The sequence below is a fragment of the Apteryx rowi genome, unplaced genomic scaffold (assembly GCF_003343035.1).
Source record: "Apteryx rowi isolate R43461 unplaced genomic scaffold, aptRow1 scaffold_5, whole genome shotgun sequence".
In the NCBI taxonomy this organism is placed as follows: domain Eukaryota; kingdom Metazoa; phylum Chordata; class Aves; order Apterygiformes; family Apterygidae; genus Apteryx; species Apteryx rowi.
In genome coordinates, this window is record NW_020450760.1 from 3,465,128 (window position 1) to 3,488,424 (window position 23,297).

Sequence of the window (23,297 nt, forward strand, 5' to 3'; positions counted from 1 at the left end):
ACTTAGGTGAAAAACACATTTCAGGCAAAATGAGGTTTTTTTAAGATCTCCTTTAAAAAGGGTATTACAGGATTTTAACTCCAATATATTACGTCTTGTCTAGTCATTCACACCTGTGAAAACTGAATGCAAAAAAGTGTGGCTACATGATGTCTGAGAAAGTGGAGAAATAGGCACAAAGTGTTTTCAGGGTTAAAATGGATTATGGTCCTGTTCCTGTGTTTTCTTTTCACTTAGACTAGCGTAAACAGAAGAAATACTTTCCAGGCAGTCCACTATGATTTTTTCTAATTTACCCAATAGTTATTTAGATGCCGTTATCTTTGGCAATCAATGGGCTTACACCAATGTAAAGCATTACAAAGGAATCACTGTCCTTTAAACTAGTGCACGGAGAGCTAACAAAAAAAATCTACTTTTGTATCCCGCAGAGAGGTGCTGACTTACGCATACTTATAAATCACCGTGCAGGGCTACAAGTGGCAGAGCAAGTAAAGCAGTGCGCACGCTTGCATGGGCAAGGGTGAAGCAAGGCCAGGTGGGCATTTCTTTTTCAGCAAAACGCTGTGAAGCACGGCTGGGCAAATGCGATCTTATATTTAACAAGATGGCAGGGCAAGAGAATGGCATCTTTTTTCTAATCTGTAACTGATGATGTTTGGGTTTTTCTCCTTCTTCTTCCTGTAAAAAAAAAAAAAAAAATTCCAGATATACTGCATCCTTGCTCATGGACATACTCAAGTCACTACTTGGTTCTACTTCTTCTTTCCCTTCAGCGCAGATGAAAATGGCAGAAGAAACCATGAGAGCGGCACAAGCGCTCAGGGCGGAAGCGGCGTCCTCCCGGCGGAGCACGCTGCGTTGAACACTCACGTGGGTCCGGGGAGAGGCAGGGAAAGGGATGTGCTGGGGGTCCCGGAGCGCGTCACCAGCCCTCCTCCTCCTCCTCGTCGTCCTCCCCGCGGCGGCTGCAGACCACGCCGGCGTCCTCCTCATGGGAGCAGTCGTGCGTGCGGAGGCCGGCGTGGGCGCACTCCAGCAGGCCGCGCTCCCGCCCGGAGCACCGCACATCGTCCAGCAGGATGGGCAGCCGGCTCCCCGCGCCGAACTCCGCTTTCTTGCTGGCCCGCGCCGCACGGGTGAAGCCCAGCTGGCGACACACCACGGCGGCGGCGGCGGCGCCCCAGCCGTCGTCGCAGACCGTGCCCCACTCGCCGTCCGCGAACACCTCCACCCGGCCCCGGTCCCGCTCCCGGCCCCGGCCCCGCTCCCCCGCCAGCCGCACGGCGCCGTCGCGGGGGGAGCCGGCGGGTTTCTTCTTCTTCCTCCGCCGCCCTCTGCGCGCGCCGCCGCCGGGCCGGGGCCGGGGGGCCGGGGTGGCGGGGGGCGCGCGGGTCCTGCTGGTGGTGGGCGGCGGGGCCTCCGTCGGCGGCGGCGTTGTCGTTGGGGTTTTCACTATCAGCTCTGCCGGGGGGAGAAACGGAGGCAAACGTGAGACAACAGCGTCTGAACGTAACCGCGTAAAAACGGCGCTTAAAAGCTTCTGGCTTATTTAATTCCCCTTGTGGGCTTTGCTTCCTTGAGCCTGGCGAGGACTGAAAGCGTTTCTGGTGAGCCGGCCTTTCCTCAGCTAAAAACGTCCCCTGCTCTTAGTTAGGGGGATGCCTGGGCCGCTTAACGCCCGCCAACAAGGCTCCCCCCGCCGCCCCCCGAGGGGGAAACGTTGCCAAATTTCCGAGCACTTCCCTGGCAGAACTGCAGCTCAGACGCAAAGGGCCAGGGCTGGAGTTTCACAGGGAGAAGAGGAGTTCCCCCCCGGACCCTGCTCCCCTGCCGAAGGCATCTTGGAGGCAGGCGCGATTTCGGCTATTCTCTTCATTACTAAAGGTTGGACCGTTACCAGGCCGCAAGAGCCCCGGCCTCCCCGCTGTGCCAGATGCTTTATTCAGAGTAGCTGGAATCAGGAACATTCAAAATCAAGTCTCTCTGGTAACTGGAATGTGCAGAAGGAACAGGGTTGCCAGGACAACACATCAAACAGGATTTGGGGTTGTTTTTTTCTTCCCCAGAAAAAAAAACCCAAACCCAGCCTTGAACTCCGAAGAGCTTAAAATTTTTCACTGTCACAGTTTCCAGGCATTACTGGACATGCTTATTCACAGGCGCTCTATTTTTAGCCTAAAAATAAATTTTAGCTTGTCAAAAGGAAGTAATTTGGAATTACTCAAAATAGTAATCAGCTGAGTTGTGACAGTGTCATATGCATTTGCAAAGACACCACAACTTTTTGAATTATATCCTAGATTTATCCTCCACTCTCATTCATCATTTGCTTTGTAGTTTAGGGGCAGGGAAAAATGTGACAATCAAAGTCATCTTAATATTACTTAATATCCGTCATCCCAAAAGGCAAACCTTTGGAATAGTCCACTTTTTGGAACACCCTCTCAAAAATCTATTTGAAGAAATATTCTATTTATGGTATGAAAAGTCTTCCCCTCTCTGGAAGCTGAGGCTTTGAAAACAAGAAATACACATGTGAGTCTGATCCGTGCGCATCTCTCTCTTTGGAGACTGACCTAGCGAAGCAGTTAACAATTCTGGAAATCATAATGATACATAGGACTGCAGGAAAGCTAATGGTCATCTGGGAGTGCTTTTCACCTTGCTAAATCAAGCTGTTTATATATTATTCTTCCTCAACCTATTTATTAAATACATTTCCAAGAAATGCATTCCTTCAGCTAACGTAAGTTGCATGCTTTGGCGATTCTGTAGCACTCGCACTAAACACTAGCCAAAACAACAGAATATTTACAGCTATACATCCTTGTTTTCATGCTTCTGAATTAAAATTTTCATGCTTGGTTTCCACCTAAACCTGAATTTAGTTCTTGAAATGCTTGGAGGAATCTGTCCCACTGTTTCTAGGTTTTAATTTGTGATGAAAGCATACCTTTAAAACAAACAAAGTAAAAAAGATTTAGTTACATGTGTTTACAAAACTGAATTTTGAGATTTGCATAGAAAGTAATCCACAACAAAAAAGAGAGACAGAACTGGTTGAATATGAGAAAAATTAACAATGTTTGAAAACTGTCTGCAGAGCTTTCACAGGGGAATGTTTCTAAAGGCATGTCAACAGTTAATAACTAGCCTTGTTTGTTCCACCTTATAGATTTAATCTCCTAAGGTGCTGAGTGCCCTCATTCCTTCATAAAGTCAAAGCTGCAGGAACTGTCAATGATTCAAATACAGTGTAACATGATTAATGTAATGAAAAATTAAATAAGAGTATACAAACTTGCAAGTTCCTGCAGTAATATTAACTTAATTACAAACTTGTTAGAGTACTGCCTAGGTACTTACATGTGTAAACAAAATACATGCAGAAAAGAAATGAAATACTGCCGAATCTAGTTTTGAGAACCTATTAGTGCATTTAGTTTTTTTGCTTTTAACATAAACAGTACTTGGTTTGCTGCACATTCATCTACATCTTTCACTACTCCAGTTTTAACAGCACAATACTGCATTCAGCAAGGAGCAATCAAAATGCCCTGGAGGGTTTGGGTAAAACAGAAGTTCACCTGAATAGCTGATCAGGCTGAGTCTTTTGGGAGCATTTTCTCATCACATATTCTCTTACTTACAGCCAGCGATGACTCAGACCTCATCTTGCTCAGTGAGCTATTTCCCAACCCTTTAGCCATAATATCCTTCACCTCCTGAAGTGCTCCTCACTCCCTAAAGGCACTGCAAAAATCACTTATTACTGAAAAGCAACGTACAGCACAGGATCTCAGTATGGAAACACTTTTGAGGACACCACTTTGTGCTTAATGCAAGAGCCCTGTTACTCTGCGGCATGGAAAGGGAAAATATATGGGGCAGAGCATACAGAGAAGGTTTCACATGGATGGGAGTGGGGAAATCACTCCTATCACCTGGATTATTTGAGCCAACTCCTCATCTTCAAAACACCTGGTAAAAATGAATTTAGAGGCTACTCTGAAGGCTGATGTTCTGGGTGGTCTCCAAGCATACAGAGATAGTACAAGCTTTGAGTTTATATTCATTGCCAACTAACATGTATCAATAATAAGCAGCAACAATGACACTTACTCTCCTTTGGCACAAACTTTATGAGCTTGCTTTTTACTTTCACTGGCAAAGGCTCAACTCGGCATTTTCCTGGTGGTGCTCTCCTGTGAAAAAAGGGACAGATATGGCGTACAATTAATTCCTTTCCAGTGGCATCATGAGCCTTTGCTTCCAATTGCTTTTCAACTAATGTAATGCTCATTGTGTGTGGGGGGGGGTCTGTTTAAATGATCCAAATAATCTCTTACAGTAGAAAACATAATTAAACAATCACATATCTCCATTGATCAAACTCCAAATCTTCACAAGTCAATGGAGTCTTCTGGCTGTGTTTTCACTTGCCATTGATGAATCCATTAAGAAAAAGAAAAATGGAAGACTCGAGCAATACAGAAAGAGATTAATCAAACTGAAAATACAGATCATGAAACTAGACAATATATATTGAACATCTGACATAAAAATTGTGTGTACTCAAGTTTTCAAGCTGTCTTAAGAGAAGCAAAATGACACACTATTATTCATATATTATTAACATAAAGGAAAAATAAAAGACTTCCCCTTTTATCACAATCAATACGAATGTGGAAAGCAGGCAGGTAGAAAATTTTCTATGGAAAATAGAGTTCTGTGATTTGCCATTGCCAGCAAGTTATCATTTGAGTAGTTCCAAAAATGCACTAGTTTCAAACAAGACATTAGCACTCTAAGTGCCTCCTACAGAGGCTTTCTCTTAAAAATGACACATTATTTTGACAGAAATTTGTCTGCCATAGAAGTACATTTCTCTTCTGAGAAGTTGCATCCAGTTCATAATTGCTTTTTCCTGTGATGGTTGGCTTGTTCATCTGCAGGCTTCTTTGGTGGATTTTCAAAACTGTTTCAAAAATGCATTCTGTTTGCATTTGGAGGATATAATTCCTGTGTAATTAGGATAGTTTGCATTTGCATTTCTATGAACAGAAATGCAAACAAAGAATTCCTCTCTTGGCTACTCACATAGGGATGTTATATAGTTTTTATAAATTTTCCTGGAAGTTCTTTCTTATTCCTATTGCTATACTCTACACTTTAGTAAAGAGACTTCTTTTTAAATTCAGACTTATGACTGTGTTTTCATTTCTGCTTTATTTTTGCAAAGGTTGCGTAATACAGGTATCAACATACAGTTTACAGGAACTATTCCACTGCATTAGATAATGGAAAATGCTACTGTCAGAGGAGGAGTCAGAGGAAAAAATGAGGAAGTTCTTGGGCTGTTTCCAACATATAAACAGAAAAGTGGGTTGACTTCAAAAGAATGCTCAGATAAAGTTACAGCTGTAACTTCAATTCATTAAAAAAAAAAAAAGCAAAAGCTTATGAAGTCTCATTCTGTGTGGCTAGCTGAAAGTATTTTTGTGTTTAGCCAGCAATAATAATGTCTAATAAACAGGAAGTTGGAAAAAAAAAGCTGTAAGTCTTCCTGCAAAACACTAATATTCCCTGCCTTGCCCAGTCTCAGGTACAAGCACATGAGATTCAGAAGGAGTAATGATGGTCTTAGTTCATGTGCAAATCACTCTCCTCTCTAAAACACAGAAAAGAGTGTACTTTTTGACCTTTTTTTTTTTGTATTCTTTCTGTTTTGTCCAAAAAAGCCCCACAGCTCACTCTGGGCCAGCTCCATCTGGAGCTGTGTGCGTGGGGCTCTCGTGGGAGATGGAGCAGACCTGAGAAAAAACCCTTGACAGAAACTGCCTCATTGCGGACAGGAACCTTGAGAAACTTTGCCTGAGAAAGACAAGCCACCCGTAAGATACTTCTCTAGCTTTCAGGAACAAATCCCCCAGCCAGCATAATGCCGACAAGCCACATAAGGAACCGGTATGTGACTGTTGGTCAACGCAGACGCCCACGACTGTGGGAGCAGAAGAACTATTTCTTTAGTCAGCATCATTTGTTACATTTGAACCCAGACCCAGAACACCAAAGCTGAACTTTGCCATAAGAACATCTCCTACCTAGAGGTGTCCACCACTTTGTAAATCACTCCAGTGGGAGCAGTGGCACTTGGTATGCCAGTAGACATGAAGTAAAGCTCCCCTAAGGAAAAAGAAAACAAACAAACACACATGGCCATGAAAATTTTCCATGGAGCTTCAGTACTGTTCAGCACAAAGGCATTAACTCTGCCTTGCAGGACGGGGAGCACCAAGAAAGCTGGGACTGAAGCAGAGACATCTAGCTACCGAAGCAAACAATATGGGTTTATATTTGGGTTCATAATGAAGGTTCATATGCATTCCAATGGTATATAAAATACTCAGTGAGTGCGCACTTTAACATATTATCATGAAATATTATTTTGACAAATTTCCACTGCCCAGACTTCAGCTGTCATCTCAGTCAAATCTGTGTACTTTAACTTCACTAATGCAAAATAATCAAACCCTGAATTTTGTTTGTCAAAACAAAGAAAGGAAATTAAGACTAATCATCACTGTCTTTTGCTCTTTTTGATGAAGCGCTCCTTTGGGGTGAATTACAGAAGAAAAAGATTTTGCTTTTGCTTCCCTAGCACACTCGCAAAGTGAGATGTATCTCACAAAAGAGGCATTCAGACTTGCCACAGCTCTGTCGAGCCACGTGGGTAGGGCTCGACCTTCAGCCAGACAATTTCCATCACCATTTATTTGATGCATTTTCTCTTAACTGCGTTTCCATCCCTCTGCTCCTGTTGTGCCAAGGAGGCCAGCATTACGCTCTTGGCAGCACAAGCAGTCCCTCCGGCACTCCCCTTTCGCTTTTGCCAGCACAAGTGCTTGTGCAGCGCAATGAAAAGGGATGGGAGAGCTGATCTGTCTGAAAGAAAAAAATTGCAATATTAAGGAAAAAAAAAAAGGGGGGGAGTTGGGCAAAGGAGGCAACTGAGATGTGCTTAGTGAGGGTAAGGCCAGATTACTTTGGGCCTCCTACATGTACGAGGAGACCTAAAGGAGGAGGAAGGAAAGGGAAAAAGGGGTTGGAGCGGGCACGAAAAGGAGCGGGCGGTTAGTCGGATATAAGTAAGCCGAAAAAAGACAATAGCTCTTAAACACACACAGCGCGCCCATGCCGTGCCTCCTGCCTGCAGTGAATGAACCTGCTATATCAGCTGGGCTCTACACAAATAATATTGAGCATGAAGTAATTTCTTCCTTTTTCTGGTGGTGACACAGGAATCTATTAGCAGCAGGCCAGAGGCAGCCTTAGTCCAAACAGGGATGTGAAATATGCCTGGCACTGTGTCCTGCGGGGTGGGAAGGTGTGCTTCACCACCCATCTTTCTCTCCTGGAAATTATCAGGCAGAGATATGGGCGCACGGGCCATGAAGCATGCGGACAGCGTGCCAGCTCTATCGCCCGTGTGCCCCAAGGACAGACGGCACACGTGCAAAGTGCCTGGGGTGTCCCCAGCACATCCAGTTCCCAGAGGATGGCACTGCTGTCTCTGTAACACGTGTGCAATAATCCAAAAATAGAGGTGTCCCCATCAACTAAACACACCCACTAAATCAGTGAGATTAATGTCCATCACAGCAACAACCCTAAAAATAAATACCTCCATGAAGAAAAGCTTGTTAAAATAAACAGTGTGGTAAACTCATAAAACCAAGACTCCCTGCACAGCAAAAAGGTGCAAGGCTGGTCACTGCAGATAAAGAAAACTCACTGAACCATTACCAACAAATTTCTTCCCATCATAATAAAATAAATACAAAGGAAATAACTCCCCCTGAGAACAGACTCCTGGCCCGAGTGTCCACCCACCTCTATTATATTTATGCAAAGCACGTATGAAAAACCCCAAGGCAGGAGGAGGACAGTACTTCACTCCCACTTTGCATTCACTCTGCCCGCAGGCGCAAGGCAAAAGCATATGAATGAGGGCTGCAATTAGCAGCCTGAGACTGCACCCGGATCCTCTTGCTTAAGGTAAAGCAGATTTAGATTTAGCTACTGTTCTGATTTTAGGGTAAGATAGCCTCCTTGTCGGAGCATTGCAAAACAGCCCTACCTTCTATGAACATTGACGATTAAAGAAAATGGATTTTAACTCCAAAAGTTCCAATCCCATATTAAAGCTCTCGAGCTAATACCTAATTGGGTAGGTTTTCATGATTAAAAGGGAAAGCACAATGAATACGGTTATTCCCCAACAGCCACTTCTGATATTGTCTGCACAACTGTCCAGGAAAAACAGACTTTTAAAAACTGGGGCATTCTGGTAGCGGGCGCCTGTGATCAAAAGCCAGCGGACTCCCCTGCCAAGGAGCGAGGAACACAAACTCCTGGCTTTCAAAGTCGCAGGTGCTGCTCCTCAGCAACCAGGCTAAACCCTGCTGGGGTCGGTGCCTAACCCGGCCGCGGGGATGAACTGTGCAGCCCGCTCACCCTTCTTTTGGGCTGGGTAATTAACAACGTAACCGTACTAACACAGGTAGCAGTTGCCAAGTTCACCCTCGACTTCTCCATCTCCTCCTTTACAAATTGCAGGAGCTCATTCCCAGAATGTAAAATGTCTCAAGTCTTGAAAGTACAGCTATGTAAAACTTCACGGAGGCCACATCCCCCAATCCTGTGCAAGGCAAACCCCAACCAACACTAATAAAACCTGGACCTAAACCAGCCTTTTGCAGATGCCTCATTCAAGACCTAATGTAGAGCTGTCACTCCGTTCCACCTTGAGATGTACAAATATTCCAGGCCAGTACAAGCAAGTTCATAATTATTTGTTCGTTTTATCTGCTTTCCCGTATCCATTAATAATGTCAACAGATTTCTCAACTAGCCAAAAGCATAAACTTGTCATATTGCCCTTCTCTCACTTCAGTAGCAGCTTATCAGCCTCTGAGGGCCTGCATTGCCCAAGGCATTTCATGGTGAAGTCTGAGGTTTCTTTTGTAAGCTGGGCTTTCATGTATTTGCCCTCAGCTAATCGCTTTCCCTCCAAACCCTTTTGCAGCACAAACTGCACCTAAGGAGCCAGGCAGGGAACCACCTCTCCCAGTTCCCGGTTCAGTCACTGTGCGGCACCCCAGTCACCTGAGGAAGAGCACATGCCTGGAAATTGGGATTGTGACTTTGGTTTGATACTGGGGAGAAGCTGGGAGTCTAACCCACAGTCATTTTAAAGACAAACAGACTCATGCTCTGGCCCGCTTGCCTCCCAGAACGAGCCCTCTCTGACGAGAAACCATAAGCATACGACTCAATGTGAGATAATGCTAAATGCTCACCTGCTTCATCTTCAGCAAAAGAGATGATATATTGATAATAGTTATTGATAAGCCCAGGGAACATGCAGGTCTGTCCTGTCCCCATGCAGATCTCGCTGTACTCCCACTCTCCGGTAGCATGGTCCTCTTTCAAAGACATCAAGCGTCTGCAAGGCAAAAATAACTTGCGTCAAGCAGCCAGGAGGAAGATTTATGAACATTAATCAGAAAAATTAAAAGGGTGTTTAATGCTTCCTACCGAAATTAGCTGCAATAGAAACTGCAGCTCCTCCAAGAAATGAAGGATTGTTGATATTAAAACACTTCTGTTGCACAGACCTGTAACACTTTGCCTTTCAGGGGCAAGGTGAGCACATGAAAACGCGATAGGGGAAGGTTTAAGGGCCGTCAAGCAGTGCTTCATTGTGTGGGGGGTCCTACAAGGGACCAGCGACTCTGTGGCCGCTCTCCTGCCCTCGCCACCCCCGAAAGCTGCCGGTGAGTGAACCAGACTCGGGCAGTCAGTGCACAGGGCACCTAGGGCATGAGGGGGTAAGAGGATCTGTGCTGAAAATGAGGGAGATACAGGTACAGCACAGGGAGAGGAGGTGGGGGAAAATAAGCAAGTTTCATACCCCATCACAGGTTTGCATCAGACCCACTACTGGGCAATTTTTTTTAAAATTTTTTTTTAAGTATCTTCTGTGGCTGAAACAGGGGAGGTTTCTTTAGGATGCCCTAGAATTATTTTTACACCATTTTCAGGATTTTCAACAAACACCCAATCCCCAACCTTTCCTTTGTACTGACAACATGTGAATCAGCAACATCTATGGCTGCTGGAAGGTGAAGATTGCACTGCTGCACAGCAACATGGAATAAAGATTATACAAAGCACGCCACGTGAGTCACTTGAATTAAGCAGTTAGGCTTCGTAGAGTGCTTTTAACCAGCACGTAGCAGCAAGCCAGCAAAGTTAGACGGCACGAGCACTTGCAGGCAGAGGTAGTATCAATAGAGGATGTTGGCTGGGGTACAGCTTAGTGAGCGTCCAAAAAATTTACTTACCCACTCATAAAATCACCAAATATGTACAGGCCATTCAGGTTTGGAGACTCACAACCACGATAGACATAGCCTCCTGTAACAGACTTCCCCATTTTGTGTGGATAAGCATAAATCGGAAGCACATCATCTGTAGAGCAGAAAAGATACGTGGCTTGCCTTGTTTTAAATATGATGCAGAACAGATGTTAATATAGCTCTTGTGAGACTATCATGATACGATCAGGTTTATTTGTGCATCTTCTGATTAAATCAGCTGCTGACGGAGTCAAATTGAGTTCCACTTTCACCTTGTCAGAGCACTGTTCAACAGCCCCTTCTGGCTGGCGGTGCTGACCAAGGACGGGCTACCTTGGAGAGACTGGGCCACCTTTTACTTGCAATACAAGATGAATACGTGATAGGCCTGAGTGCTCTCAATCACCCAGGCATCTAACCATTTTCCTGAGCCCTTCTCTTCCCTCTGCAGCCAGGCTCTATCAGTGCTGCTTCTGGCCAATTTCTAAACAGCCTGGCTGGTTTTACTATGAATTTGGAGGTTACTTTTAGACATACTGCATCTATGCAGATGTTTGCCCAATGCAGCATTGTTTTGGTGGTGAAAGGGCAACAGCAACGGGTGATCTGGACCCCAGCTGCTGATGCAAAGACAAGTCAGATTCTGTCAGCACCAAGAGCTTGTGTTTCAGCTTAACCTGAAAGAGCCATAAAATATTTATGGTATGGCACAGGCAGGATGTAGTACTGCCATGTTCATCGTAAAATGCCAGCTAAAACACAATACAGCAGCAAAACAGAGGGAGCTGCCCTTGTTTTGAAGCTCTCTGAGGTCCGTCCTGGGTGGGTCCTCACCCCCCTGTCCCCAGAAAGCCTGGGGGCACACGTATCTCCCCTCAGCACTCGCCCTGCTCCTTCCTCATGCTGTTTCTCCCTGCCCTGTGTTTCAGACATCCTGAGCGTGAGGCTCTGCGTGTGCCCATCCCGTCACATCCCAGCCGCGCTTGGGGCTGCTCACCCCACGGCAGTGCCGGCCTGCAGCCATGACGCCCCCCTGCACCAGGCACGGCAGCTAGAGCAGGTGCTTGCTGTACTTGCACTGCACTTGTCATTTCAAAGGGGCTGTGACACTTCGCTCTTCTGACAAAAGGCTCTCTGAAGGCATCAGCAAGAGTCCCTGGAGACCTCAGTAAAGTGCTTACCAGGATCGCTAAAGGAAGCACCGTCACACAGGAGAGCTTTAAATGGGCTCTCTGACAACTGCTTCAGCAAAGGAAGTGCGAAAAATCTGCTCTGCGCTCTCAACATTTTTATGGAAAACATCAAACCACTACCACTTTACTTATATCTAAGTTAATAAAAGGCAGGAAGTTAAACAACATCACAGAGCACATAGAAGAGAAAAAAAATTGTGAGCTACGGACAAAAATACAAATTCTCCAATTGCTCTTGCTTCTGCAGGAAAGCTTACTTCATGTGAGAAAGATGAAACTGTCTCCCAAATCACAGAATCACCAGGAAAATTTGACTAACTATATATATGGCCCAGAGGCACAATACCTAATACATTTAGTTTTTCTCCTAACTCAACAATAGCAGCATTTGGACTTCTAACATTTTTCTCCAAGTCAGTTCCCTTCTAGATGGAGACTGCATAGATTTACATCTCAAAAACATATGTTTGCAACCAAGCAGCCAGCCTTTGAAGGCAGAAATTAAAAATGAACGTGTGGAAAACTTCCCGGGGGGGAGGCAGGTAATTTAAACAGAACATGTATTTACCTATTGAAGAATTGGTGCAAAGTTTTTTATCGTAACAGCTGAACCCTTCCCTTGCCCTCCAGCCGTAGTTTTTTCCTTTCTCTACAATGTCGATTTCTTCATATTTATTCTGTCCTACGTCGCCGCAGAAAAGACGGCCTTTCCCTTCCTTTGTGTGAGGCTCACCCCGATCGAACGAGCAGCGCCACATGTTTCTCACGCCGTATGCATAGACTTCAGGGCGAGCTTTGGGGTCGTTGATAAAAGGGTTGTCTGGGGGGATTCTGTAAAGAGGCCCACGGTCGTTATTGTTCACATCAATCCGCAACACTTTGCCCAACAACGTTGATCTGCATTTGGAGAAGAAAGGAAGGAAAAAAGAAAGAAGGGAAATAAAACTAGACCTCGGTTAAACATACATTCTCATCCAGAGATGGGTGCTTTAAAAAGTCTAAGATTTCATTATTTCTGTTTTGGAGAACACAAGGCTTTCAATATGCCAGAAAAACCAACCAACCCACCCACTGGAAACTATTAAGGGAATGATGTATGCGGTCTGACACTAATTGTAGCTTTGCAGGACATTTACCCAGAGCAGGCTCTGGGTATACAAGTTCCCACAAGCAACTTAAAAAAATGACAGTCTTGATCCTGCCGACATTCCCACTTTAAGCGCACGACCAGTTTTACTAACCTGAATAAGACTAGTCACGGGAGAAAAATGAGCGAATAGCCAGAGCTGGCAGGATTGGGGCCGAAGTTAATTTACTATTCATGCCAACTGCCCGAGGGACGGTGCCCCATGCTGGAGCCACTCTCCGCACCAGCACGGGTGGCAGCGGCAGGGCCAGCTCCCCTCAGAGCCCCGGCACTGGGATTAATGGGGCTGCACGTGGGGCGAGCGTGGCTCCCTCGCTCCTCCACGCTGCCAGCGCGCGTGCCAACTGTGGCAGCGGTTTTGTGCTCCCGACATTGATACACGAGCACTTGGATGGAGACCATTTCATTTGACATGGGCCACTGAGCAGCCTTCAGATGGTAATGACCTCCTCTGCCTGGCTGCCTGGCAGGCTTCAACTAGTCGCTTGGAGGTGAAAGTGGGGATTGCTCCACTGTTCCCATTTCACTGACCCCTCCATTTGTCAGGAAACCGAGCTCAGAGAAGAAAGCTGGGAGGTTCAGTGAGTTATCGTTTCTTGCAGGAGAAAAGAAACGCTACGACAACCTCCTCTATGGAGGAGAAGTTGCACCAGAGGTCTACAAGCACCCACGTCTGCATAAGCACCAGCAAAGAAGCAGCATGAGAGACGCACGGTGCACACAAAGCTTTAGGGGCTCATACTTGTTCTGGGCATTTCCAAAGGTCCCAAAAGGATCCCCAGCCATGCCTCCATCTCCAGTAAATATATAGAGATAACCATCATCTCCAAAGAGCAGCTCTCCTCCGTTATGATTGGAAGCTGGTTCTTCCACTTCCAGGATTATCCTAATCAGAAACAGCAACGAAGCATTATCAATTGCACACATCCTAAGCGAAGGGCAGACTAACACATTAGTCTAATATCATCCTTGACATGAGAATGGCTGCAGATCAATCCTGATACATCCTTCTCCATACCCATTTTATTGAATTTTACGTAGGCATAACTGATTTTATTACCTTATATAATTCCAACATATTTTCTAGATTATAGAAACACCAAATTGTGTAATAAAGAAACTGGAAAATCACATGACAGAGTATACTTTTAAATATATTTTCCTATGGCTGTTGCTTCCTCCTTGTTATACTTAAAAAAACAACAAAAAAAGTCATTGCAGTTCAAAATCAGATTGTAAACTACAAGCAGAAGCACTGCAGCCTATCTGTGCATCTGTACAGTATTTGGCACAATCTTGACACGCACTTTCAAGGAGACAAAGACTTCTCAAACATTAAAAAATAGTTGAATTCTTAAAGAGAAAAGATTAAAGGAGAATTATACATACAGTACCTTATGAACTTAAAGAACTGTTAAAAGCAGCAGCATCAACAGATTAACATTTTGACAAAGGTTATTCAAAGCAGTACCAACAACATTTACCTTCATTTTGAAACCTAATTCTCTGTTCCTTTCATCTGCTAATTTTATGCACCTGGAATCCTTTCTTAGCAAGGAAAAGGTGAAATGCACAAAGGTGTGACTTTATAGAACAGTAAAGCCACAAATACACGCAGTAAAAATTCCCAGGCATAACAACTGAAGTTCATTTTACTCCAGCTTTTTAAAAGGACCAGACTTCATGCTGGCAGTGCCTCTTAATATCTGTAAAAATAACTGTTTATAATCATGTATAACACCTCACCTTCAGAGAGTTTGTCCCCTTCTGAAAGTACTGGCAGTTATGATCACGAAAACATTGCAAAATGTAAAAATGACATTGGTAACATGTAATTATTCTGTCCCCTGCTAGTAAACTATCGCTTCTGAAATAAGGCAGCTGTGCAAGAGCACACAGAGACTGCAGCCATAAGGGAGGATCCCGTAAGGAGCAGAAACTGGAGTTCTCCATCTCCCAAAGAAGATGGAAGAAAACTGAAGGTATTTAGTAAAAACCTGCAGGCACACAGACACGGGCCCTCCTGCTCGAGCAACCCACACTAAGTGTCAGGCTGAAGCACCCCGTGGGATAGCATTTCAGATGAAGTCAGTGGGAGCCATGCCTATACAAGCACAACAGGACCACAGTTATGTTTTTTCAAGCTTTTGCTGTACTAAGGATCAGCTAAACAAGTACAGGAAATGTTACAAATGCAGAACCTGATAATTTTTAAAGAAGACAGTACGGGCCCACACATTCGCAGGTTTAAGCTCCCGACTCACTTTCCTGAGGAACACATTAAAATTCTCTTTACCTGTCATTAACAATGCCACTCGCACTAAATTGTTATAATTGCTACATAGACCAGTGCCCCCGTTCTGTCATCGGGCTACGTGCATTTTTGAGCAAGAACCATCTGCTGCTGAGTATTTGGAAAGCACTTACTACACTCTGTGTAACACAGTTACAATCTTAAAATTAATACTAGTCAAAGTTCTCTTAAACCAGTGGATTTGTGATTCTGTAACAGGTTATAAATCTGTAAGCTTTCTCCACATGCAAACCTCCTATTATCTGTGCATGCTAATGTGGATGAACTGCAGGATCAGACTCGTTAACTCAGAATCTGCACAAATTTAGAAATAGGGAAAATTGTATTTCGAAAAAGTGCACATAAATGCTTAGGTTGTGCCTCAATCCAACTGTCCACCTCCTGCAGCAGCAACACTTACCACACCAAATCTGGTACACAGACATTACAAAGATGCCCCTTTTTAGAACAACTAGGATGATTCCCTTCACTATAAAGCAAAATTTTAATCTCACTATATGCAATATGTATTTTTGCTTGCATTTTATAAGTTTTCCAAAAGTTTTGTAATTACTGTTTTACTTTAATTACTGTAATAGTGCATATGAATTTGGTGCAGGTCTTACACAGGATCTCCTACAAGCATTTCTTGGGACAGTGCACAGAAACACAGTTCCCAGGGCACGGCTTTCCCAGCGCTGGGCACACTCGTGCTGGAGCCAGAAGTGACCGGTTTTCTTCAGCATGGCCCTTCTCCCCAACATTTCAGTTATTGAAAGATATAAAGGAGAAAACTTTGATTTGTAGGGGACTGTTGGAGAAGAGCTGGTTAAGGAAAGCAGATGTATTCCAAACATAGACACAGACTTATATGAGGCAGTATCAGAAGAAAACCCCTTCCACATCAATAATTGAAAGACTCTGGAAGGATGGGGAGAAAGAAGTTTATGTTTGATGATCAGAAATAGATAGGAAGAATATTTTCAGAGCTGGCTATTGAAGAAATTCTGAATTGAAAATATTTTTTTTTCCTCATAAGTGCAGATACATTAAGCTTATGAGCATTAGCCAGTTGTCCCTAACAGTGTGATTATATCAAATGAAATGCAAAGAATCAAACAAATGAATTTTCCAGGCAAAATACACTCAATAATATCATAATGATTTGAATTTTATTTAATTTGATATTAAATTTGTAATATCATCGGGCTGAGGTGTCATTCAGATAAAAAAAATGTGGGGCCAAATCCATCTTTGCTGTAGTATCACTCAGTACATTTATATTGGTTTTGGAAATCTTTTGCTATGGATGAATTTGACTAATGCTTTGTAGAAGTCTTTTTTAATCAGTAATCAACATTCTCATTACAATATTAAAAAAAAATCCAGAAAACAAACAAACATATTAACTGTAAATAATGTTCAAGCAAAGTTCAGTTAAAGCTTCTGACACATTGGAATTGAGAAATTACATGTTTTATTCCTGAGCACTCGCAGTTCATCCACAGAGGACGCACATATTCTCTATCTTAATATGCTCTGTAATACAGAGCATCAGCCCTTACTCTGGGAATGGAGCTTTGATTTTCTATTCTATCTTTGTAAATGTACAATTTCAGTCATGATGTAACTGTGCATTTTGTCCTTTTTTTCTCCCCTGCATTTTGCACCACTTCCAGTGGACATGAACTTGGACTAACTTGCTAACGCATGAGAATATAAACACAATATTAAGCCAAGTAAGTCTCATTCATTGTAGTTAGTAGTCCTGAAAAATGCACAAGCTGTCCTCTGAGACTTTAAATACATTTGTCAGATAAACGTGTGTACAATACCTTTCAGAACCATGGTCCAAAGTATTCATGTCATCAGGAGAAATTCTGAACTCACTGATTCGGATTCTCTCTTCATAACGAACTTCAACTGAATAGTAGACATACACTTTACCATTAAATTTGAATTTAGGATGGAAGACAATACCTAGAAAACCTCTCTCATCTCCTTCCCAAGGCGAGGTGAGCACGGCTTCACTGACGTTCAGAAATGGCTTTTCGAGCCGCGATCGGTCGGGGAGGTAGGTCCACACCAGGCCAACCTGCTCGGCAACGAAGAAGCGGTGGGTGCCGTCGTTTGCATGCACCATCGCAACAGGGTTGCGCAGCCCGTTGGCCACCTCCACCAGGCAGAGCTGGAGACAGCCCTCCGCGTCGGCGGTCACGAACCCCAGGTTTTGGTTGAGATTCTCGTTAGCCAGGAGGTGAGGAAAGCAGTAGTCTGCGTCCTCCAAGGACAGATAGCGGCAGAACTTGGCCACGTTGTGCTCCAGGGCGATTAACTCTTTGTCCGTAGAGAGATAGCGGAAAATGGACCTGCATTTTTGCCAGACTTGCACGCAGTAGTCTGGGCAAAGCCCTGGGATCGTCCGCACGGGAGTGGAGGGATCCTCAGCGTCGTACAGGTGAGCTGCATACGGAGAGCACTCCTAGAAGGAGAGAGGAAAAAACCTCAGGCCGCTTTTTGGAACAGATTTGAAACAGCTGAACAGCAACTCTAATTGGAGAAATTTCACCTTAATCACAACATATGTTGCGGTTTATTCTGAAAATATATTAACAGAGGAAAAGATCCTAGAAAATGGGTTTATCTCAGTATTTATGGAAATGATCTTTAATATTCCCAGTGAAAGCTGGTTTCCACATGTGGGTATTCATTTATTCAAACCATAGCCTGACTCAAGAAAATTGCACCAATGCTGACACACATCTCGCTCCATCGCTCTATTAGACTTTAGTGGGGAAAAAAAATTTTCCCTCCTGGATGTTCTACTTGCTCACAGATAAAGAGCAGAGTCACCCCTGCACCATGGCAAAACCGAGGCAGTAACGGTACAGCTACAATCACACCGAGAGGATTCAGGTCCCGCATCTCTGGACTGAGGATGGATGGGGAAATGGCCGAAGCCACCACCAGCACCGCTCTAAGGGCGATGTGCTGGTGGTGGGGAGCAGCGGGGCGAGGAAGCGGAGGAGGAGACGAGACGGACGGATGCCCGTGCCGGGACGCTCGCCCTGCGTGCTCCTTCCCTGCCCAGGCCGGCTGCCTTGGCTGCCAACCCAGGAGCACAGGCGCTTTGGGCACCTGAGCAGAAGAGGTTGAGCGAATTTCAAGATCACACATTGGTCACCAAGTTGTGTGGGGGATGCTCAGATTTATTGCACTATATACAGGATCTTAGACAGCTAGTGCAAAATGGTCAGAGTCCAGAGAGGGTCCTCTGGGAGCAGTGCAGTGTAACCCATAGCTCACTGAAGGTGCGGCCCCCAAAATCCTGCCCGAGGACTGAAGCAAGTTTACGTAATTCAGTGTACCTCTAGTAAGAATATTCTTACAAACATTTTCTTTTCTATAAAAGGCCACTGCAATCCAATCAAACTGTCTGCAAGTTAAAATCTGACCAAGCTGACTCAGTTCTCCTGCAAGGGCATTTTCTTGCAATAAACGTACCATATTTTCCAGTTGTAATGCATCTTCCTGACAAGAATCTTAAAAATACTCTCCAAATAATGTAATATGAGTCAGTGGAGGCTCAGTTATTTTCATAGGGTAGATAAATAACAGAGGCAAGAAAGACAGGAAGCGAAACTATCCTTCCTGAATAAATTCTACATTTTTTAATTCCTGTATGGCATTTCTTCCAAGCAAAACCAGCTTAGTTAAAAAAAAAAAAAGAAAACTACAGGGAGCTATTCCTTAATGCAGATTACACCACTGTTCAACAGCTGAAAAGATATAATATCCAAGATGCTTAAGTATTTAAATTAGCTGATAAGTACACACAATATTTAATTTTATTTTATTTTCCATTACATACCATAATAAACTGAGCAGCCATATAACAGATCATTAGTGTACAATGAGCTTTCCTCCTGTAATGTCAAGCCATTCATTGCAAAATGAAGGTTATTATGCCTTCAAATGAGCAGCAATTAATGTGGTAAAAAGGAGATTGCTTGTGACACAAAACACTGAAATTACATACGCAGATTGGGTAACCGCACTCAACTCAGTTACATGAACACTGAGGTGCGCCAGGCACAGAAAAGAGCTGGAATATTTGCCGATTCTTTTGTTGTGGTTGAAAATTTTGGCTTTAAAAAACAAATTTAAACAAGACAGCAAGAGAATTTGAAGAGAGGACTGTATCAGAGGTCAGTCTGTGCACGGGATTTTCCATGTTCGGAGAGAGAAAGAGCACCCCGTTGGTGTACCATGATGTATCTGGTTCTCTGGCAGCATGTCTCAAATAGCACAGAGGTAAGATTCCCCAATTCCTGTGCCCCTGTGGATTATTCACCCCTAGCCTCAGGTGCGTTTGAATAGCAGACAATGTTGTAGGCTACTTCTTCAATTCCTACCACATTCCTGGCGGCATATGGATATTCACAGTGGCACTATACTGACAGTGATGCACAGACATCCATCACCAGCCCAGTACTGTATTCAAGCATGTGTCTATGGTATTTTTACAGTCATATCTGGAACATCTTCCAGTTTTAATTCCACACAAGATGAAGCCTGAATCCTACTCCTGAATTTCTCTGCTTTTGAATCAAATATTGCCTTCACCCTTCACATTGTGTTATTTGTCACATTCCCTCAAAACGCCAAGAACCTACACTCAGTCACAGCTCAGCATCTCTAATAGATCTAAATACCTATTTCCAAATGACATGCTATGGTGGTTTGTTCATTAACTTTAAATAACGATACAATACAAAGACCAAGAACACTAATAGAGAGACGATCAGTAACTTTAGCAGGACTGGAACAAGCTCACAGTATGAAAATACCTCATGAGAATTAAAACAAGTTAGCCAAATCTAGTCTGTCCTTTCCAGGAATTCAAAGACAGCTATTTATCTGAGGAACTGCAACAGCCTGAATTCGGCCGAACACCCACATCACACAATGGCTTATTTACTTCTGCTATGAATCTGGAGGAAGCAATGCACTTTCTCAGGAAAACGTCCGACTTTAATGTAATCCCTGACGTTCCCTGTTGACTTCCACTACCCCGGTCTACACACGAGGAGGGAATAGAAAGCCTGGGTCTCTGTGGTTTGGAGAGAAGAGGTTGGGAGGGGGCATACCTGAGGGAGAGGTTTGCAAAATCACAAAGATGGTGCATAAGGTTAATGCAAACCCATTATTCACAAATCCTGAAATACTAGAGCTAAGAGGCACTTAGTGAAATTAGCAGGAGATCTGTTTAAAATAGATAAAGTACTCCCTTGTGGGAGGTGGCGAACTTTTGGAATTTGCTGCCAAATGAGGTTGCACAGGCAGATGGTATCAGCAGGCTGGAGAAGGATTAGACAAACCTGTGAACAAGTCCATAGGTAGCAAAAGGACTAGGCAGGGCTGGCCTCCAACACCCCTGCGGGAGGTGGGGAAGGACCACAGAAAGCAGCCACTTGGCGTGCTCTCATAAAATACCACCTTCTATGGCCGCTGTCTGTATTAGTTTCTCCTTTCAGGGTTAGGCCTGACTGTATGAATCTCCTCTAGGAAGGCAGCCAGGGTAAAGAAAACAGGGAAAAAAAAAAAAAAAAAGATGTCAGGGACAACAGATGAAAATAGGGCATGAGGGTCAAAGGATGAAGAGTGAAGGACCAGGGAACCAGAAGAACAACACTACTAACAACATCCCTGACTACATCCATAGCGCTTAATAAAAAAAAATCTACCAATTAAACTAAGAAGTGACTATAAAAACCAATACCTTCAGTCTCAAATGAGCTGGTCCCTTCTTCAGAATCTTATCTGCACACTTCGGTTTTGCAGACTTCTCTCTAGCTAACTAATACGATTCGGAGAGAGTGAACAAATCCTGCCACACAGCAGCAAAAGAAGTAGCACCACATAACAAATCACAGTGTAAGAAAATGTAAGAATGCTCACCACAAGTACAAAAAGAGACACTTGTCAAAATAATTTCATTACATTGGAGAAAAATCATGAACTATGAGCAAAAAGAGATGTAGGTATTGAATAATTCACAGAAAAGTACTTATTAATGCAGGTATAGGATATGAATTTTATATATAATGAATAAATGAAAGCAGGAGTGTTCTGGAGGTGTTTGTAATGCCTAAACTTCCATTTTGTGCTTGCATGCCCAGAGGTGAAACCATTTGTAGTCAAGGGCTGATGATACATAGAGCTCATTAGAACATTTCAGTGAATCATTTCTTCCACGCTGAAACATTTCACTGCCTCTGAAGAAATTTTCAACATCCGCTCTCTGACATACACAGGAGACTTACTTATCACTGGCAGAGGCAGAACGAGTGCTTAGCAGACACTGCTAACTTCTTGTTTCCTATCTAAAAATGGTCTTTTGGATACAATTTGTTTCAGGAACTTATTCAAAGGTTTTTGCTTTCAGTACAACGTGGAACAAAATAAAAGCCAAATCTCTAACAGCTGTTGTGGAAAAGGGTTGTCCTTCTCTTTGCACTTCCAGTAACACAAGATTTCCCTGCAAAATATGAAGAGCAGGATTGCTCTAAAGCCACTCTGACCCCACCTCAGCACAGCAGACTAGACTCCTCTGTCTGAATTAATTAAAGATTTACACTTGCACAGTGCAGAGCTGCCATTGCTCTGTCTCAGGGGCATTTTCATACATACAAGGCCAACCCTGACCACAGGGTCAGATGCTTTGCTCTGTGCAGACTGTGATCATCCTGTTAGTGTATCTAGTCACAGAGCACCAACCCTGGGTGGAAGTTTTCCTTGTGAAGGATGGCTGCCATCGAGCTTGCTAGGCTACACCCTCGGGCACTACTCCGCACCCATCTTCAGGGCTGTTAGCACCTGGCGCACATTAGAAGAGTCTCAGGATGCTGTAATCCACTACTAAAAACCATCTGATCCCATGAGTTGGGTGCAACAAGGAGTACATTTTACGTAGGCAGGTCCCCTCCTGGGTGTCTTCATCACCTCCAAAGGCCTGACCCTGGGAGGGCGAGGAGAGTCCAGAAATTGCATCTGCCCACAGAGCCATTTCTCAGAGTACTGCTGCACATAAACTAAAGCACAGCAATATCCTGATTACTCCTTTGACACCTGCCAGTGGCCAGTAAGTCCAGTGAGGAGCCTGATGATGGCCAATCGCTCCCAAGCATGCCACAGAGCACTTGTCAGGGTCGATGCACTAATGCCGGGCGCACCCATACGTTGGCCGATACATCACTGCTTGGGCCCATGCACTAACACCGTGTTTACACACTCAATGTGGGCTGATGCACCCATGCCTGGGCTGATGCACCCGTATCTGGGCTGATGCACTAATGTCATGGCTGATGCACCCCTCTGTGGTCCAAAGCACCTGTGCTTAGGCTAACGCACCCTGCGTTCATGGTACACTCATGCTTGGCTGAAGCACCTGTGCCTGTGCTGATGCACCCATCAGTGGGCTGATGCACCTGGGTCTGGGCTGATGCACCCCTGTGTGGGCAGATGCAACCACACCTGTGCTGAGATGCCCATGCCACAGCCAGTGCACCCATGCCATGATTCATGCACCCTTGTGTGAAGCACCTGTACCTAGGCCAGTGCACCCAGAGTGGGCAAAAGCACCCATACCGGGGCTGAAGTACCTGTGCTTGGGCTGAGGTGCCCTGCGTGGGCTAAAGTGCCTGCACCCGGGCTGAGGCGCCCTGCATGGGTGGAGGCACCCATGCCTGGGCTGAGGTGCCCTGTGTGGGTGGAGATGCCTGTGCCTGGGCTGAGGTGCCCTGCGTGGGTGGAGGCGCCCGTGCCTGGGCTGAGGTGCCCTGCGTGGGTGGAGGCGCCCGTGCCTGGGCTGAGGTGCCCTGCGTGGGCTGATGCGCGCTGCACCATGGCACATGCACCCGCGCGTGGGCTGCAGCGCCCGGTACCGGGCCCCGGGCGCTGCGCGGCCGCAGCCCCCGCGCCGCCAGCTCCGCAGCGGCGGTGCGCGCAGCAGCAGCAGCAGCAGCAGCAGCAGCAGGCACCGCGGGCGGGGCGCCTCACCTGGCAGAGCAGGTCCTGCAGGTGTCCGGCGCAGGCGGCGTACGTGGGCCCGTCGAGGCGGGCGCTGAGGCGGTAGAAGCGCTGCAGCAGCGCCCCGTCGCGCTGCGGGTCGCAGCAGCCGAAGGCCGCGTAGCGCCCGCAGAAGGCGAGCGGCCGCGGCGGCCGGAACGGCGGCT

General features: G+C 45.0%; 1 protein-coding gene across 1 annotated transcript in view; it reads right to left on the reverse strand.

Annotated features, from left to right (window-relative positions):
* Positions 1 to 925: 925 nt before the first annotated feature.
* Positions 926 to 23,297, reverse strand: part of HHIPL1 (HHIP like 1) — a 24,217-nt gene continuing 1,845 nt past the window's right edge. The window contains exons 2-10 of the mRNA XM_026079449.1: positions 23,122 to 23,295; positions 16,896 to 17,542; positions 13,510 to 13,653; positions 12,189 to 12,517; positions 10,413 to 10,539; positions 9,366 to 9,511; positions 6,108 to 6,189; positions 4,126 to 4,208; positions 926 to 1,464 (exon numbers count right to left, since the gene is read on the reverse strand). Of these exons, the coding sequence (XP_025935234.1) occupies positions 926 to 1,464; positions 4,126 to 4,208; positions 6,108 to 6,189; positions 9,366 to 9,511; positions 10,413 to 10,539; positions 12,189 to 12,517; positions 13,510 to 13,653; positions 16,896 to 17,542; positions 23,122 to 23,295 (2,271 nt within the window). The remainder of the gene's footprint in view (positions 1,465 to 4,125; positions 4,209 to 6,107; positions 6,190 to 9,365; positions 9,512 to 10,412; positions 10,540 to 12,188; positions 12,518 to 13,509; positions 13,654 to 16,895; positions 17,543 to 23,121; positions 23,296 to 23,297) is intronic.